The sequence below is a fragment of the Paroedura picta genome, chromosome 17, assembly GCF_049243985.1.
Source record: "Paroedura picta isolate Pp20150507F chromosome 17, Ppicta_v3.0, whole genome shotgun sequence".
NCBI lineage: Eukaryota > Metazoa > Chordata > Lepidosauria > Squamata > Gekkonidae > Paroedura > Paroedura picta.
Genome location: NC_135385.1, coordinates 4,136,111 through 4,148,233, shown reverse-complemented (window position 1 = coordinate 4,148,233; position 12,123 = coordinate 4,136,111). Strand labels below are relative to the sequence as shown.

The window sequence follows — 12,123 nt, the reverse complement described above, 5'->3', positions numbered from 1 at the left end:
GGGGCTCAGGGGAATTGTAGTCCATGGACATCTGGAGGGCCACAGTTTGCCTACCCCTTCTCTAGAGGGTCAGACCAATGGGATGGAATTAATTCAAAAGAATTTTCGGCTAAATATCTGGAAGAAGAAGTTCCTGACAGAGTGGTTCCTCGGTGGACCAGGCTTCCTTGGGAGGTGGTGGGTTCTCCTTCAATGGAAGCTTTTAAGCAAAGGCTGGATAGCCATCTGACAGAAATGCTGGTTTTATGAACTTAGGCACATGGTGAGTGGGTGGGCAGAAGGGATTGTGTCCGTGCTTGGCTCTTGCAGCCCTTTCTTGCATGCCCAGGGAAATGCCAGTTGAGGTTGGGAGGCAAATTTCCCGACCAGAATGGTCTGGGATTCTGGATTTGGGAGGGGCGGGGGGAGAGCGATCATCTGGACATGGAATCAGGGTCACTGTGGGTAGACAGTGGATTTCCTGCATTCTGCAGGGGGTTGAACTAGATGACCCTGGAGGTCCCTTCTATGGAAGGAGGGTGAACTAACCTGTCTGGAAGGATGTTGGGGTGGATTGCGGAGGGAGGGAACACTGAGTGGTTCTGTGGGCAGGGGAGGGCCATGATCCCACTGCTGACACAAACATGCTGCTTTTCTGCTTAGGACACAAGGGAGTTCATTAGAAACTTCCAGTCGGAAGCGCCATTGAAGAGAGGAGCCGTTTCTGCTCAAGACGCCTCCTTGCAAGAGCGAGTCGTGGCTCAGGTGAGGCTTTGTCTGATTGGCTTGCAGTTGCTGGGAAACAGAATTCTGAATATTTAAAGGCTGCTTTTTAAAAACTGGCTACAACGCTGGGTCTATTCAGGTGCTGCGTGAAACAGGTTGGAACTAGGGTGGCGCGTTGGACACCTCAGGCATCGGTGATTGCCAAAGCGTGCCACCCTAGTTGGAACCCAGCCTGTGGTTTGGACTTCATGATGCACAGGTCGGGCCAGGTTCCGAGCTGGGGGTGGGGGTTGGCTTCTTAAAACTGTCCCGAGCCAACCTGGGCCAAATGCTCCTTGGGGCGCCAGCAGCAGTGCAGGGCTGTTCATCTCAGGCCTGGGCCGGGCGAGAGTGCCAGCCTTCCTAAGGGCTGCCGGTTCCCGGCTGCCGGTGGCCCTCCGGGGCTGCAGCCCCCTGGGAACATCCCTGTTCAGTTAAATGGCCGCTTGGCTTCTTGCTTTCCCTTGTATTTGGTTCAGGGCCTCCCCTGAACAACAGCAGTTTGTTCAGACCGTGGTCTTGATCTGTGCCTCACGGATTTCACTTCCAATCATGGGATGGGTTGCTTGGCTCCCTAGGAAAGATGGTTTTGCCAGCCAACATCCAGATTTCACTAGGATCCGTTGTGCTCTCGAGGGCTGCCCAGTCGCAACTGGCTCATGGGGACCCCAGGACCACGTGGGGTTTCCAAGGCCAGGGGAGAGCAGGGCTAGTTTGACACGGCCTTCCTTTGCACAGCAGCCCCAGTCTTCCCCGGCGGTCTCCCATTCACAGTGGACGTCCCTGCTTTTGTTTCCGAGCTCTGGGGAGATCACTCTAGTCAGGGCTGTTCAGATTCCGCTGTGTCTGACAGGCTGCTGCTGAGGCCCTGCGGGTGGAGTAACACGGAATATCTCCATGTTCGAAGCACCCTGCCGCTTGGCAGTCATCTCCCCGCCCCGAGCACCAAGTCTCTAAAAACAGTTGGCCAAACTGTGGCTCTCCAAATGCCCATCGACTACAATTCCCATGAGCCCCTGCCATCATGTGGGAATTGTCCTCCATGGACATCTGGAGAGTCACAGCTTGGCCACCCCTGCCCTAAATGCTGCCCTGAAACAGACACAATGGAATCTGTGCATTTTTATATTTGGCTTAGTACCCCGGCGCCAGACACTTCAAGGAGGCTCGAACCGGGCTTCTTTCTGAATTATAATCAGCCCTGCCTCAGTTATGGCAGGATGGACCCTTGTGAGGTTAATGTTCTCTCCCTCTGAGATATTCAAGGTGCACAACCTGAAATGTCCCAGCATTCCGCAGGGCCTACAAGACCACGCTGTGGTTGAGGCCAGCCAAGAAGTGAGAGCATCTGTTCCTGGGCCTCCCCCTCCTTCCTCCCCTGCCTAATTAACATCACAAATGGTCAACACCATCGCCGATCTCGGAAACAATCAACAGCAACAATTTCTACACTGCACTGTTTAGTTTTTAATTGTGATTTGGTTTTATTTTATTGCTATTATATATTATAATAATGAACTGTTGTTCACCGCCCCCAAGAGGGGCAGCTTATAAATTGGTCAGTAAATAAAACATAAATGAATGCCTCTTCCCCTCCAGCTCAGAGCGGCCTTGTACGATATTCATGATACATTCTTCAAAATGGAGGCGTCCGAGAGGATGAACATCCTGCGTCACGATCGGGAAGTTCGCAAGGAGAAAATGCTGCGGCAGCTGGTGCGTTGGGACGTTGGCTCGTTCAGTCACCGGTTCTCAGCCTTGGAATCGTGGGAAGGGTGGGTGGGTGGCAGCCTCGGCCAGCAGCTTGTAGGCAGATGTAGGGGTGAGAGCCTCTTGTGGCGCAGAGTGGTAAGGCAGCAGACATGCCGTCTGAAGCTCTGCCCATGAGGCTGGGAGTTTGATCCCAGCAGCCGGGTCAGGGTTGACTCAGCCTTCCCTCCTTCCGAGGTCGGTAAAAACAGGACCCGGGACCAGGGATTGAGATTGGGGATTAGTACCATCAGTATCCCCTCTCCACCTGCTTGTAGTAGGAGGGGGAGGCTGATTAGCCTATCTTGCCAGGTTAGCTTGCTAACCGATAATGTTATATTGTAATTGTTGCTGAGGGATTTTAAATGGTTTTTATTGGGGGTTTTAAAATGTTGTAACCCGCCACGAGCCGTAAGGGAGTGGCGGGCAATAAATCGAAAGATAATAATAATAATAATAATAATAATAATAATAATAATAATAATAATAATAATAATAATAATAATAATAATAATAATAATAATAATAATAATAAAATGAGCACCCAGCTTGCTGGGGGGTAAACGGTAATGACTGGGGAAGGCATTGGCAAACCACCCCGTGTTGAGTCTGCCATGAAAACGCTGGAGGGCATCACCCCAAGGGTCAGGCATGCTTGCACAGGGGGATACCTTTACCTTTAGGGGTGATAGAGCATTTCACTGAGCATATCACGGAAGTCGGCTCAGTGATAGAGCATTAGTGTTGCATGCAGAAATGCTGGGTTCGGTCCCCATCATCTCCAGTTGGAAGGTTCAGGGAGGAGGTGATGGGGAAAACCTTGACTTGAGACCCTGGATTATTACTGCCGGTCACAGGAGGCGAGACTGACCTAGATAGGCCAGTGGTCTGACTCTGTATACAAGAGTTTCATGTGTTCAAACTTTTTTCTATAAGACAGTAGTCACTTAAAGAAACTATTATAAAGTTAATTTTTTTTTCACATTGTTTCTTCAAGGAGCTTGGAGCAGCTTTTCATGATAGTATCTAACTTTTTAAAAAGGTGCTGTTTCCTTTTGATTGGCGTTTCAAGATGAGTCGATGAAGCCATTTGACTTGGAAAATGTTATTCTTTTGATTTTGCTGGGGCCAGTTTTTGCTTCTGAGTGCAATAAGTAAGGCTGATACCTAATTTCCTCTTTTTTTAGGACAAAGCAAAAACCCCTAGAGACAAAGTGGCGCTTTCTACGGCCACGCAGAAATCTTTGGATAGGAAGAAATATATGAAGTACGTGGAGAAATGGTAAAGGAAGTACTAATGTATGGTTTAGCTCCACGTGGCTAGGTGTGTTGCTTAGGTAGTCTGTTTTGCTTTTTAAGTTTGCTGTTATTTTGAATGAAGGTAAGCTTACATTACACTTTCTGTTCAGTTTTTATTATAGGAGTATCCTGTAATTACAGATGTTTGGAATCCCCACTGGCTGCATTCCAGTGACCGGGTGATTTGATGGAAGATAGTTCAGTCATATCATCTGAATCTGGTTCAGCAAAAGGGGGGGGGGGAGTTGTTGGCCAACACAACTGGAGTTCACACTCGGATTTGTTAATCATGGCTGTCACTTATTGTAGCTTTGTGCTTCTGGGAATTGGGTGGGTGGGGCTGTGTTGCTCTTGGCAGGCATTTTACTGCATGGCTTCTTGGGGCTTAATTGTAAACTGCCATGAGCCAGCCTGCCAGCTTGGCCCAGGAGTGGCGGTCAATAAACCAAATAATAAATAAATAAATGAGCCTCTTGTGGCGCAGAGTGGTAAGGCAGCCGTCTGAAAGCTTTGCCCATGAGGCTGGGAGTTCAATCCCAGCAGCCGGCTCAAGGTTGACTCAGCCTTCCCTCCTTCCGAGGTCGGTCAAATGAGTACCCAGCTTGCTGCTGGGGGGTAAACGGTAATGACTGGGGAAGGCACTGGCAAACCACCCCGTATTGAGTCTGCCATGAAAACGCTGGAGGGCGTCACCCCAAGGGTCAGACATGACTCGGTGCTTGCACAGGGGATACCTTTACCTTTTAAATAAATAAATTTTTAAAATGGCAGTATAGGGAAGAGGGGGACACATAAGCAAGCCAAACCAGGGTTTATGTAGAAATCGAGTTTTTGTCACTGTTGTGAACAAAGGGATGTACCATAAAAGCTACTAACTGAAAACTTAAGTAATTCTACGGACAAGGTGTCTTGGTGCACAAAGCATGGTTCACCGTGATGTTCGAATGCAGCCTTGATTACCTCATGTAAAATCTATATTTACATACGCAAACCAACTCCGCAGTACTTGGGATTATTCTAAGGTTTATAGAGAAATATGAATGTGTTGCATAATGATATTCATGATTCTATCGTGATTCTATATTCATAACAGAAAACTGCTCTTCAGTGGCATGTTTGCATATACTTGTTTGTTTTCTGCATCCGTAGGGCTACAGAAATGGGCATGCCAAATAAAAAAGCCATCGCGAAACAAAAGACTCCAGAAAACAGGTTGGTGTAAAGAATTCTTCCATAATGGTTGTATCTTTTCCACTTGAAATTTCAAAATAATGATCAAAATGGAGGAAGCATTATTGTCAAATTCACACAGTAAACATAGTTTCTCCATTTCGCAGAGTCCTTCAGCCAAATCAGGGACAAAATGCGCCCATTCAGAGACTCCTTTCCAGACAAGGGTAAGACTGTGGTTTGAGACGAAAGTATTTTCAGTGGGGTTGCCTTATTTAGGGTTAAAAACAACAGGCAGACTTGTACCACTTCTTCTGTGTTCTCCAGGGGGGTGTGGGCTTGGTTCTTGAGCAGCAGCAAACTATGAACCAGCCTCATGCAGGGAAGAAAAGCTGAAATGCTGATTTTACGAACTTAGGCAGATTGGGTGGGCAGCAAGAGTGTTTGTCTTTTGTGGCCCTTCCTTGAATACCCAGGGAATTGCTAATTGCCGCTGTGGGATGGGAGGTGAATTCCCTCCAAGGCCAGGCTGGATTCTGGAGATTTTGTGTGTATGTGTGTGGGGGGGGGATCACTTGGGCACGAAATTGGGGTCACTATGGGTGGGCAGGTAGTTGTGAGTTCCTGCATTGGGCAGGGGGTTGGACTAGATGACCCTGGGGATCCCTTCCAACTCTATGATCCTGTTAAAGGTAAAGGTAAAGGTATCCCCTGTGCAAGCACCGAGTCATGTCTGACCCTTGGGGTGACGCCCTCTAGCGTTTTCATGGCAGACTCAATACGGGGTGGTTTGCCAGTGCCTTCCCCAGTCATTACCGTTTACCCCCCAGCAAGCTGGGTCCTCATTTGACCGACCTCGGAAGGATGGAAGGCTGAGTCAACCTTGAGCCGGCTGCTGGGATTGAACTCCCAGCCTCATGGGCAAAGCTTTCAGGCGGCTGCCTTACCACTCTGCGCCACAAGAGGCTCTATGATCCTGTTAAAAGGTTCAAAATGGATTTGAGAAATCATGAGTGTGTGTGTGTTTATATGTCTGCTATTCAGAGAGACAGGGAAGCTTCAGATCAGAGTGTGCTTAACAAGTTGGATATATCTAAAGTAGCTCTCCAAATTCCAGCCAGCTGCGGCCACCGTGCTTGTCCCAGGTTTTTTAAATTCCTTCATTGAACTAAGTTGTGGTCAAAGTAGCAGCCGCTTCTGCCTGAAGGAACAGCCTCTGCCATCAGATAGTTTCGATTATTTGGGAGGAATTAGATTATTTGGGAGGCTTGATTATTTGGGAGGAACTCATTCCGGCTCGATCAAAACAACCTGTGAAGACATTTCCTACATAGGCAACCATGGATATTCTTCATGCCTAAGGCAACATCTCTTAGCAGTCATTCAGGGGTTTTTTGTCTTCCATTTGTACTTGTGGATATGCAACCCCTTTTCTTCCATTGACGTTTTCTTCCATTCGTTGAAGCAGAATCTGTTAGTAAAGAGCCTGAGGAGAAGTTAAACATAACATTTTTAAAAACTGGGGCAGGGGACGGGAGAGTATAGTTAAGATGTGTTTTTTTAACATGGAAGTTCTTGCAGAATGACTAATTAACGGCTTCAGGAAGGTAGTCTGCAGTAGAAGAGCTAGATTCAAGTACAGCAGCATCTTAGGAACCATGACGTTTTCCAGGGTGTAAGCCAGGGATAGTCAAACGGCGCCCATCCAAATGTCCATGGACTACAATTCCCATGAGCCCCTGCCAGCATTCGCTGGCAGGGGCTCATGGGAATTGTAGTCCATGGACATCTGGAGGTGCGCCGTTTGACTACCCCTGGTGTAAGCTTTCAAGAGTAAAAGCAGCCTTTGTCAGATGCAAGTAGGAGTGGAGGTACCAGAATCCTGTTTGCCTGCTCAGCCCAGGGTGGTGGATTGATCTGAATTGCCATTCAGTGTGTGAGAGTCTAGCCAACGATTGCTCCCAATAAGCAAATATCTCTAAACCGTTGCTAACCTAGGAACCGTTGCCCCTTCCTGACCTCCAGCCCCCTGGCTCCTCCCACGCACCCATTTGGGCACGAAACATGCCAGTTGCCAAGCCTGGTGCCTCCTGCCCCAAGGCCAAGGAGAGACAACCACACAATCCCAAGCATCTTAACAACTTCACCACTGGGATTCCTGGTGCCAACGACATTGCTCTAAATCAGCTCCATTCACACCTCAAGCAATCGGTTATACAGCATGGAAAACGGGGGACAGAACGGCCAAAACATGGATACAGGGTTTTGACTCACAGATTCAGAACAGTGGACCCCGGGGCTGAATAGTTAGGATTTTTATCTTAGAACAAAAGTTGATTTTCCATTCTTAAGCACCCCCCCCCCCCTTTTCTAATCAAGCTGTTTACATTTTGCATTGTAAATTTGCATCCTGACTTCCTTCTTTGCAACACACCTCCCACCTTCTGAAAAGACATAAGGACTCAGGAATCTCCATTCTTATTGGACAGAGGGAGCTTTGACTCGTGGAAACTCATTCCTTGTGGGTCTGAAAGGTGCTCCTGGACTAATCAGTGGAAATTCTGCATTAGCATGTTTGGGGAGGTCTTTATCATATGCTGTTGAGTCTTGGGCACTTGGAACCATTTAAAGAAATGGATAGAGCGTTTCCGACCTGATGCAAGTGACTTATTCACTCCTCTTATATTCAATTAGAAACCCTAAGGCCTCAGTGAAGGGGGCTGAGCACAATAGAAAGAAGCCCTCAGAGAGCAGAGTGTCTAACAAGGCCCGCTCAGGTGTGTAAAAGGGGGTGCTCGGATCTCATTTAACAAAGAAAAGAGTAAGTCGCTCTTATCAAAAATATTAAAAGACTTCAGAGGCGTGTGCTTCCCCTCCTTGCTGTCCTGGCTGTGCACTAGCTTTGCTCTACTCACTACGATTCGGAATTCATGCAAAAAACACGTTTAGCGACTGCGCATGAATCAGTTTGCACACAGCTTTTAGCCGTGGAGTGAACTGTACATTTTTCGAGGTGCATGAATTCCGATTTTTGTATCGTTCGGGTTTTCTTGTCCAGTACCCTTGTAGGAGGATGGTGCAGGGTTTCTTCTAAACAAACTGGTGGAGGGAAGGGCGTGCAGCCTTTGTGTCTCATGGCTCCTCACCTTGCGTGTGCTTTTTATTACACGAGGAAGGATGCCTTTAAAAAACAAAGACACCCTGCCAGGTGCTTATTCTGTTATGGCCAGTAGCTGCCATGCTGCATGCAGGAGTTCTGCAGAAGCTACAGGGCTTGCTGCACTGAGGGATGGGAGGTCCGAGCGTGCCTGTTGTTAACTGTGTGCGACAATTTAAACAACTCCAAAGGATTCCATGTGGAAAGAATTCTCTGGATATAAATGGATTAAAAACCACTGGGTTATATACCTGGTTTCCTTTTTCACGTAGTTTGAACATCTCATGTTTTGTTTGAATCTTTTAATTACGTGTTTCATGTAGACATGTAATTCCAAACCTCAGTTATATTTTTTATTATTTTGAAGCACCACCACTCAAAATTAGACCCAACGGTACAGCATGCAGAAATTACTCAAAATTCCCAACACATTATGAGAGGAATTTAGGCCAGAAGTTTAACAAATATGGCATTAATATTTGTGATTATTCTTCCTATCCATGTAAACCTCTATTCTCTACTTGGAGTGTTTGAGGAGCACTTGATGAACTTTCTTTCCAAACCGTAAAGCCTGCAGTTTTAGGTGTTCCCTCCCTTCAGGTGCACCTCCCCCCCTCCCCCCAGTGGCTAATTCAGAAGTTGTTTTGAAGCTCTCAAAATGGCAGTCTTACAGGCTCACCTTTTACATGGGGCGTGGCAGTATTTGTGCTGTGTACGATTTCCTCCCTTCACCACTTTGTACAACTGACAGGTATTCTCACTGTATGGCGAGGCAGAATTCGTCTAAAAACATTCTTGAGCTTGGAAGCTCTCTTGTACACTAACTATAGCTCTCTCTTCTTTGCTCCCTGGGTGTCTGGCACTTAACGTGAAAGTATGGGTTGGTGATGCCATGAACGTATAAGACCCGAGTTCCAAACTTGCTGGCTGTGTGCTCTTGTCACGGACCTGCTCCCTTTTTCCGGGTGTTTTGCTGCTGCATTCACACAAATGGCTGCTGCTTTCGCTTGGCAGAGCAATCCTTGAAAGTAGCTTTCCACTGTTGCTTCTTCTTCTTCTTCTTCTTTTAACACACAATTCATTGACTGACTCACAGTTCCAGTTCGATTCCACTCAAATATTGGAAGTGGTTTAGGAGTTAGCTTTCTTGAAATGCAGCCCGGTGGCATTTCTGCCTGCATCTTAACCCTTCTTGCTTTGCTTTGCTTTGCTTTGCAGGAGTATCTGCAGGAAGAATCCAAAGAAAGAAGCCAAGTGTTGTGACAATTTAAGGCGGCAACATTCTCTGGGCTAAAAGAGGCAGCTTCGATGGATCACGTTCCGTGTTGGTTGAGACCTTCCAGCAACAACAGAGGAAGATAAGTTTAAAAGAGCGAACATCTGCTTTTTTGATACATGGCAAAGATGTTTAAAAAGTGTTTGGTGGGAGAGGGAAAGCAAACGGAGCAACAGACAATGGCATTTATCCTGCATGTTTTAAGTGCCCTATATCTCCAGCTGCCTACATATACCAGTAATATGCATTGCACAGCTACAGGGAGAATGTCAAAACTTTTAATTTTACAGGATTTTTAAGCATCTTAGCACTTAATTATATACTTTTTTATTATTTATGGACAGAATAGCAGCCTTCATAAATCTCTGTTCTGGAACTTCCAAAGACAAGAGCTGTGTGGGATGGGCAGCCGTTCAGAAATTGGTTTAACTTCACAAGGCCTTGTTTTTTGTTTGTTTTTTTCTGTTTCAGCCCCACTAAACATCCCATGGCACTGATGTAGCTTTACTTGCATTGCGACATGCTGGCTTTTCATCCTGCCATGCCCTTACTCCCAGCGTGCAATGCAGTTCTCTTTAAAACCTATTCTCTTTCAAAATCTAGACTCCTGAGATATTTTAAAATGCCATTGGCAGCTGTTGACCCCTAGAAACCATTCTGTTTGCGGTGGTCTCAGCAGTCCCCCAACAAATCCGCAAAAGACAACATGTAAATTAATGTAAACAATGGTGGCTTACGAGTTTTCACTAAATATGAGGTCACTTGAATTTCTTAGAAGAAGAAACCAGAGTGTCTTACTTTGTATTTCTTTTTAAAAGACTTTGATAGGGTTTTTAGAGATGAATTTTGGCTAGTTAACGGAAGAGAAGATACAGGATTGCCTGTCTTGCTACCTCCGGCATGACAAAGTCTTTTTGCTGACAGCCCTAAAGCATTCCAGCATGTCTTTATTTAGACCAGGGGTAGTCAAACTGTGGCCCTCCAGATGTCCTTGGACTACAATTCCCAGGAGCCCCCTGCCAGCATTCGCTGGCAGGGGGCTCCTGGGAATTGTAGTCCATGGACATCTGGAGGGCCGCAGTTTGACTACCCCTGATTTAGAGTGACTTGCAGTAATTATTGGAGTACTGAATACCGTTTTTCAAAACGCCCGCTTTCTCAGAGACCTGCGGCCCTTCCCGTACTGCTGGTTTCCTCAAGAAGTATAAACTCTTAAACTACCAAACCCACATCAGAAAAAAGGACTTGGTTATCAGAAACTACCTTATTGGTAATGAGTTGTTTGGATATCAGTGTGGCTCAGAGGTACTGAACTAAACAGGGTCAGTGTGTGGGAAGAGTTTATACCTAATCTGGCCAGCTGGTAATTGAGCCATTATATTCCTCACCTATGAAATGGATAGAATTTCAGATTGGTATCTCTTTCGGACAGCTTCCATTGGAAACTTCAAATCTGGCAGCCTTCTGGTCAAACTCAAGATATCACACAATATACTATTGTAAGCTAAAACAAGGTGAAAACTTTATCCCCCTATTTATCTAGTACGGAGGAGTGGCTGCAATCTCTTAGCGGGCATCTTAAACATCCTGCAGTATTTTAGATTCTCTGTTCAGAGTGTGGAGCGGGAGTAGCAATGCTGGCGCAAAAGAATATGATTGGCTTCAGCAAACCAATCAGCGGGTTCTTACAGCACAATATAAGGCCTTTCAGGGGCTCAGGATCGGTTCAACAATGCAAGCAGCTCTGTGTTTCCGGATCCCCGAATAGTTCTTAGGTTTTAGATTGCTTCTTAATGCCTTCTGCATGACTTTAATAATACGCACGAAGGGGGTGGGGGGGGGACAAGAGGAAATTGGCAAGCTAAGTGCAGGGAATCGCCTTGCAAATCATCCTACAGCTTACTTGACGAACCAATGCGGAAAAAAAATATTTATAAACCTTGTTTATAAACCTGTTGGTATTTGTTGTGGTAAAGTAGTGTGAACTGTAAGTAGAAGTGTCTGTACTAAAATGTTACATTTTTTTACCATCATAAGGCCTTCTATTTATAAGTGCCAGGACTTTATAAGTAATTTGCTGTTTTGTATTTATTTATTGTAATTTTCAGTTCAGTTTTTTTTTAAATTTTGAGTGGAATGCAATATATTAAAAGTGGTATTTTTGTACTCTTTGGTCGTCATATTCCTTGGTGTTTTCTTCTTTTCTTAAGCACATTGCACAGTAAACTTTTTTATCTTTAAAATGGCATCTGTGGTTTTCCCTTTTTTATCTTTAAAATAGCCTCTGTGGTTTTCCCTTTTTTAACTTTTTTAACTTTAAAATGTCGTCTGTGGTTTTCCCTTGGCTCTCACTTACTCTCTTTCTCCTATACTTCCTTTCTTTCTCCCTTCTGCCCATCCCTTCAACCACCCCTTGCCCTTTTTTTCTCCCTCCCATTCCTCCTTTCCTCTTCTTCCTTCCTTTCCCACAGCCTGCCTCCCCATTCTCTAGCACCCGCTGTCTTTCTTCTACAGCGGGCTTAATTTCTAGTCATAGAATCCTAGAGTTGGAAGTGACCTCCTGGGTCATCTAGTCCAACCCCCTGCATTAGGCAGGACACTCACACCCCAATCGCTCATCCACTGTCACCTGCCACCCCTTTGCCTTCACAGAGTCAGCAGTCCGGTGCTTGGGACGCTGTGCCCAGGTGGGGGGGAGGGGTGTATTTCGGAAACCCCTCCCCCCATT

At 46.1% G+C, this 12,123-nt stretch overlaps 1 protein-coding gene across 6 annotated transcripts in view; it reads left to right on the top strand.

Moving 5' to 3' along the window:
• CCP110 (centriolar coiled-coil protein 110) overlaps positions 1-11,561 on the top strand; it is a 28,550-nt gene extending 16,989 nt beyond the window's left edge. For 2 of the 6 annotated variants that reach the window (XM_077316201.1, XM_077316200.1), the window contains exons 9-15: positions 643-744; positions 2,344-2,460; positions 3,681-3,775; positions 4,942-5,004; positions 5,130-5,189; positions 7,657-7,739; positions 9,338-11,561. In XM_077316201.1, the coding sequence (XP_077172316.1) occupies positions 643-744; positions 2,344-2,460; positions 3,681-3,775; positions 4,942-5,004; positions 5,130-5,189; positions 7,657-7,739; positions 9,338-9,390 (573 nt within the window). In that variant the 3' untranslated portion in view covers positions 9,391-11,561. Of the gene's footprint in view, positions 1-642; positions 745-2,343; positions 2,461-3,680; positions 3,776-4,941; positions 5,005-5,129; positions 5,190-7,656; positions 7,784-9,337 lie in introns of all 6 variants that reach the window. The other 4 variants (XM_077316202.1, XM_077316203.1, XM_077316205.1 and 1 more) reach the window with 4 other exon arrangements.
• The last annotated feature ends 562 nt before the right edge of the window (positions 11,562-12,123 follow it).